This window comes from Wyeomyia smithii, chromosome 2 (assembly GCF_029784165.1).
Source record: "Wyeomyia smithii strain HCP4-BCI-WySm-NY-G18 chromosome 2, ASM2978416v1, whole genome shotgun sequence".
Taxonomy (NCBI): domain Eukaryota; kingdom Metazoa; phylum Arthropoda; class Insecta; order Diptera; family Culicidae; genus Wyeomyia; species Wyeomyia smithii.
In genome coordinates this window covers 213,987,646-213,994,019 of record NC_073695.1, presented here as the reverse complement: position 1 = coordinate 213,994,019, position 6,374 = coordinate 213,987,646, and the positions used below count along the sequence as shown (strand labels likewise).

Genomic DNA, 6,374 nt, shown 5'->3' with positions numbered 1-6,374 from the left:
TTGCTATGCGAATGGTGATGATTCGTGAAGGCACATGGCGTGCTGTAAATCCTCCGGAAGACACCGAAGTAAATGCGGATCTTTCAGAGCGAGCCCTGGCAACGATTTGCCTCAGTATCGAGCCATACAATTACAGTTTGGTACAGAAGGCAAAAACGGCGATTGAAGCCTGGAAGAGCTTGAAGACGGCGTTCCAGGAATGCGGCAGGTATCATAAAATTGAACTTTTACGAAAGTTGACTCGTTTGGAGCTTGAAGATTGCTCATCAGTGGAGGAGTATGTGGACGAGATAATGTCCACCAGCCACAAGCTTGATGAAATCGGTTTTAAGTTAGATGATGAGTGGCTTTCGCTAATTTTGATGATGGGCTTGCCACGTCGTTATGAACCCATGATTATGGGTCTAGATGCGTCCGGAGTTAATTTAACGGCCGATATAGTCAAATCAAAAATACTACAGGACGTGACGTTTGAACGAGGGGCGGGATCCGGCAGTTCCGCTGGAGCGCTGCTAACACGTAGCAAGAAGAAGCAATCAACCAAAAAGGACAAATCAAACATCCGGTGTTTCAAGTGTGATAAACCTGGACATTACGCATCGGATTGTCAACAAAAGACAAAGGCGGTTGGAGTTTCTGGTCGGCATAAACAGGCGGCATTGCTGGCATGGCACAAACCAGTACATCAATCAGAAGAATGGATTCTGGATTCGGGAGCAGGACGGCATATGTGTCGATCAAGAGAAGCTCTAGAAGAGTCTAAGACGACATTCGAATCGATATATGTGGCCAATGCTATGGAAATTCCAGTGGAAGCTGTTGGCAGCATGAAACTTGTCGCTGATGTGAAAGGTACGTTCACTGATCTTAATATTGCCAACGTACTATGTGTTCCAGACCTCGCGATCAACCTCTTGTCTGTGAGCGAAATATGCAGAAGAGGATACCAAGTCACATTCACTGACAAATCGTGTCAGGTGGTGAACAGTTTCACGGGGGACATAATTGTCACAGGACGAGTGAAGGATGGACTGTACAAATTGGACCTCAGCTCACGGAACGTGGCATGTGTTGCGAAGTCATGTAGTGACATCCAATTATGGCATCGGCGATTGGGGCATCTCCATATCGACAGCATCAAGCGATTGACTACGATGGCGACCGGTATTGAAGTTCGTGGATCCTCTATGCCAAATTGTGTTCCATGTGCAGAAGGCAAACATCGAAAACTTCCGTTCAGACCGAGCGGAGTACGAGCTGCAGAAGTTCTAGAATTGATTCATTCGGACCTGTGCGGGCCAATGGAAAAGACGTCGTTGGGTGGCAGCAGATATTGGATCACTTTTATCGATGACGCGACAAATATGACGTTTGCGTATTTCTTAAAGTCTAAGGCGAATGTATTCAGCGTGTTCGAAGAATTCAAGGCCTACGTGGAAAATCAAACAGGAAAAAGAATCAAGTGCCTGAGAACTGACAACGGAACGGAGTACGTTTCCGAGAAGTTTCAATCTTTCCTGAAGAAGAGTGGAATACGGCACGAAAGGACAGTACCGTACAATCCACAGCAAAATGGGACCTCGGAAAGAATGAATCGTACAATTGAAGAGAAGGCGCGATGTTTGTTATATGAAGCAGGACTTGATAAACGTTTTTGGGCGGAAGCGGCATCCACAGCGGTGTATCTAATTAATCGAACACCAACCAAGGGAAAACCTGCAACATCCTTGGAGATGTTTTACGGAAAGAAGCCGAACCTATCCCATCTTCGAGTGTTTGGATCCAAGGTGATGGCGTATGTTCCCAAGGCTAAAAGGAAGAAGTGGGACGCAAAATCCGTTCCATGTGTTTTGGTTGGGTACGCGGAATGCTCCAAAGGATATAGAGTATTTAATGCAGCGAAACAAGAAGTTTTCATCACTAGAGACGTCATCGTACTAGCCGAAGACAACCAAGAACGTTCGAAAACCAATGATATACAGAATTTGATCAATGACAGTGTCTAGTAGAAGAAAATGAAACATACTACAACGACGGTCAGGATCTTGACGATGAAGCTCAACCGGTTCAAGGAAATGAGACTCGAGAGAAAGAGGCGGAACCGCATTTTGTTGGACATCCTAAACACGATTTGGAGACACCACAACCGTCTACGCTCTCTCCGCACCCAGCTCGGACAAATGTACATCCTACAACGAGGCGCAGCGAGAGAGAGCGCCATCCCCCAGGCAAGTATTCTGATTATTTGGTCACATACAGTATCCTTCCTCAGAAACTTGTCTCTTCGTATAATCCAGGCAACCAGACGGGACAAGGCCAGCGTGTCACAGTAAATATTGCGCTCCCGTCACAAATTAAACAAGAAGACGTTGAACTACAACAGAATTCTGAGCACAGTGACTGGGGGCGCTCAGTCACAGGCAAGTTTGAAACAGCATCTGTAATAGATAGCAACCTGCCGCAGGCGTATTTTTCACAGGGTCAAAACGAGCCACCGGAGACTGTCCAAGAAGCATTGGAGAGACCTGATCGCAATAAGTGGATCGAAGCAATGAAGGACGAGTTTCGTGCGCTAACCGACAATAAGACGTGGCATTTTGTCGACCTACCTCCTGGACGAAAGGCATTGAAAAATAAATGGGTCTTCAAGGTAAAGACAAACACGGACGGTTCTACCGATCGGTATAAGGCACGGCTCGTAATCAAAGGCTTTTCGCAAATAAAAGGTGTGGATTTTCAAGAAACCTATTCTCCTGTTGTGCGATACGCAACTGTGCGTTATCTTCTGGCGTTGGCGGCGAAGCTGAACCTTGTTGTGCACCAGATGGACGCTGTTACTGCGTTTCTGCAGGGCGATCTGGGGGAAGAAGAAATATTTATGGAACAGCCAGAAGGATTCCGTGACGATGTAGCATCAACGAAGGTGTGCAGGCTGCAGAAAGCTCTGTACGGCCTAAAACAGGCTAGCAGAGTATGGAGCCAAAAGCTGAATGCACGGCTTAAACGAATAGGCTTCAAGCGATCGAAATATGACACTTGCGTCTACCATCAAGTTGTCGAAGGGAAACTAATCATCGTTGCAATTTACGTCGACGATTTCCTGATTCTTTCGGACGATAAGCAGCTGGTGACCCGAATCAAGCAGCAGTTATGTGCAGACTTCAAGATGAAGGACCTGGGACCAATCAAGCAGGTGCTTGGACTGAGAGTGACCAGATCTAACGATGCAGTGATGATTGACCAAGAACAGTATATTAACGAATTACTAGCAAAATTTAATTTGATTAATTGTAATGCTGCTCCGACTCCTCTGGATATGAACCAGCGTCTTACCAAGGAAATGTGTCCTACGAATGAAGAGGCGGAGAAAATGAAAAATATTCCGTACAGAGAGCTAGTTGGAGGACTTCAATTCGTCGCGCAGTGTACCAGACCGGACATCAGTCATGCGGTCAGTATTGTTAGCAGCTTCTGTAGCAACCCTGGATTTGCTCATTGGACTGCGGCCAAGAGAATTCTTCAATAGCTGAAAGGTACGAAGCACGAGAAACTCACATACAGACGAAATGAAGATACGGATTTTTACGGCTACAGTGATGCAGATTGGGGGAATGATCCAGACACTCGCCGGTCCGTCAGTGGTTACGTTTTCTTGCAGAACGGTGGAGCAGTGAGCTGGAACTCAAAAAGGCAATCTACTGTTGCACTTTCAACCACCGAAGCGGAGTACATGGCCTTATCAACAGCAACCCAAGAGGCTATGTGGTGGAAAGGATTCTTGTTTGAGCTACACGGAACGAATCAAGCACTGATGCTCAAATGTGACAACAAAAGCGCTATCAACCTGGCGGAGCGTGAAGTTGGCTATTCGGCACGAAGCAAGCATATTGACATCAGGCATCACTACATCCGTGAGCAAGTTGAACGGAAATTAATTAAACTTGAACACGTTCCATCCGATCTTCAAGCGGCGGACATTCTTACCAAATCTATACCTGGTCCAAAGCAAAACAAAGATAGGAAGAAACTTGGCATATTATAGCTTCCCACTTAAGGGGGGATGATAGAAGTAAGCGTTGCGCTATGAAAGTATGCCATGAACCAAGTTACATTAAATAAAAACTTCACTCTACGTTTGTCCTTCAACCTGATCAGTCGACTTTTACTCTGCTATCAATACGGCCTATTGTTCTGTCATATTATAAAACTTAAACGAATCAGGTAGTACTCCGGTTCTTGAAACCCTGGTTGTATGTATAACTACGCCATCTTAACGTGACGTGATGTGCTGGTTGCTTTCACATCCTATTTGCAGATAGCGCTCTCATTCGCTTAGAACTGACTGAGATAAGAGCAAAAATTGGAATGTTTACTTTTGAATCGGTTTGACATTTGAAAACCTTTTATCAACAAATAGCATTGTACGACTTGTACCCGTAATATTTTGATAAACAGAATAGTGATCAAATGCACACAAAGTAAACACCAAATTCAAATTGATGGTTGAAAATGGAAAAAATCAATCTTAATCTTTCAAATCGCCCAAAGCTTAGCATCTTGGATAAGCCATTAAGCCGTGGAAAAGGAGAAGTTTCACTCAGCTGCTACGCATTACTTTTTTCGGAAGTGGTTCAGTATTCACAAAGCCGTGTAAACACGATACCCGATTTACAGAACAAGTAGGATCTCAGTCTCAGCGAAAAAACCAGATCTTGCAATTAGACTTCTTATTTTCAGACTTCATGATTTGGGAAAAGATGTCGGATGCCGGATAATCGATCTTTATTTTTTGAGAGAACGCAATTCAAAACGCGAAACAAAGCTGATTAACATGCTGTTGTTCATTAAAACCACTCTTTGGAAGGTAACTAAGGTTTTAATATTTTGAAACACTTTAAAATGCGCTTACTAAAATTACCGAGTTGATGTACGACTGTATTTTCAATCTGTCTTTTCCAGACCCTTTTTGGTAAAGAGGCAGATAAGCTGGAACATGCTACTGATGACGAGTGCACGTACTACATAATCGAGAAGGAACCTTTGGTTAACAAATTCATTAGTGTACCAAAAGACAAAGGATCACTCAATTGCGCTGTGTTTGTGGCCGGTATTATACAGGCTGTGTTGACAAACTGTGGCTTTGTAAGTCGAATTTACTGATTCTTAGTTTTTTTTTTTCGTTGATGATTTGAGATGCTGAACATCTGCCCTTATCGCATATTTGAAACCTCAATCAGTTCGGCCCCCCATTTAACTTCGCAGTCGTGTGTCTCCCGGTCATCAAACCGAATTATTTGAAAAATGCTCATCTCATTTTCTGTAGAGGCAAATAAAGGGGCGTTTGAACGTTATAATTATTTCTAATGAGAACGGAGCGCAAATCTCCGATACTTTCCTACGAATGTGATACGAAGAATGGTGGCGCCAATCATCGATCGAGATTTACTATGAAACAACCAGAATACCTAATACTAGATTGTAAATTAGATAATCCCTCTCATAAGTATATCAACAAATGAATGAGCATCTAATTCTATCTAAACTAGCTAAATTTTTTGACATAACTATAATATTATATTACATATCTAAAAACGTCATCATCTTTTCAATCTATAATTTCAGACATGTCAAGTGTCAGCCCACTGGCATAAAGGAACCACTTATATGGTAAAATTCGAGGATCACGTCATCAGTCGAGATAAACAATTAGAAGAAAAATAAAATTTTAAAGCTATCTTCAGTATCAATCATTGTTTTTCTAAAAATCGGTGATTTCAATCATTGAACTCTAGATCAACCGTTTAGATGAACTTGAAATTGCGATCCTTATAGGCAACTTGGCCGGTGCGATATTTTTTCTCACGACCGTCACGTTCTGTTTTCAGCATCCAAGCATAGCCCACAATCGGGATCACCACTGATATCATTCCAATGCGGAATGTACGACCAGTCGGTCTGAAGTGTTCGAAATGGTTTACCTGCATAGCCTGATAACGCGCTATTCCAGTATCGAACTGCAAATAACAAAAATTACGATCTGCTGTCGAACTACGACCTAATGGTGACATAACCAGCTGCCAGAATCATAACTTACCACTCCTACGCTCTCCCCACGAGTGTGCGGATTGGTCATTGTTCGCCAGTACTCGTTCCGAAGTGCGGCTCGTCGAGCTGCCTTTTCTTGTTGGATTTGTTCCGTAGACGCCATATCCGTTCGCTTTAATTCCGCAGAAAATCTGTTCGTTTCAATAGAAGTGGCTAGTGAAATCTGTGGAACGTCAATGCAACTCAGCTGTTAGCTGTCAAATTCAGCGCATGGTGACCGGGAGAGTTGAGCTTCTAAACAGAAACGTTTTTTACCATCTGTTGGTCAG

At 43.5% G+C, this 6,374-nt stretch overlaps 3 protein-coding genes across 3 annotated transcripts in view; 2 read left to right on the top strand and 1 right to left on the bottom strand.

The window, feature by feature from the left end:
• The window catches only part of LOC129725212 (nuclear inhibitor of protein phosphatase 1), a 489,093-nt gene that overhangs the window by 51,635 nt on the left and 431,084 nt on the right, over positions 1-6,374 (top strand). The window lies entirely within an intron of this gene.
• LOC129725220 (trafficking protein particle complex subunit 5) lies at positions 4,397-5,747 on the top strand. Its single transcript, XM_055680777.1, has 4 exons — positions 4,397-4,679; positions 4,738-4,864; positions 4,960-5,142; positions 5,623-5,747. Exons 1-4 carry the CDS (start codon positions 4,510-4,512, stop codon positions 5,719-5,721), a joined length of 579 nt encoding a protein of 192 aa, XP_055536752.1. The 5' UTR covers positions 4,397-4,509; the 3' UTR covers positions 5,722-5,747.
• Positions 5,719-6,309, bottom strand: LOC129725222 (NADH dehydrogenase [ubiquinone] 1 beta subcomplex subunit 4). The gene is made up of 2 exons (XM_055680779.1): positions 6,095-6,309; positions 5,719-6,014 (listed from the first exon to the last, which is right to left on the bottom strand). The coding sequence occupies exons 1-2, from the start codon at positions 6,206-6,208 to the stop codon at positions 5,802-5,804; spliced, it is 327 nt and encodes a 108-aa protein (XP_055536754.1). The 5' UTR covers positions 6,209-6,309; the 3' UTR covers positions 5,719-5,801.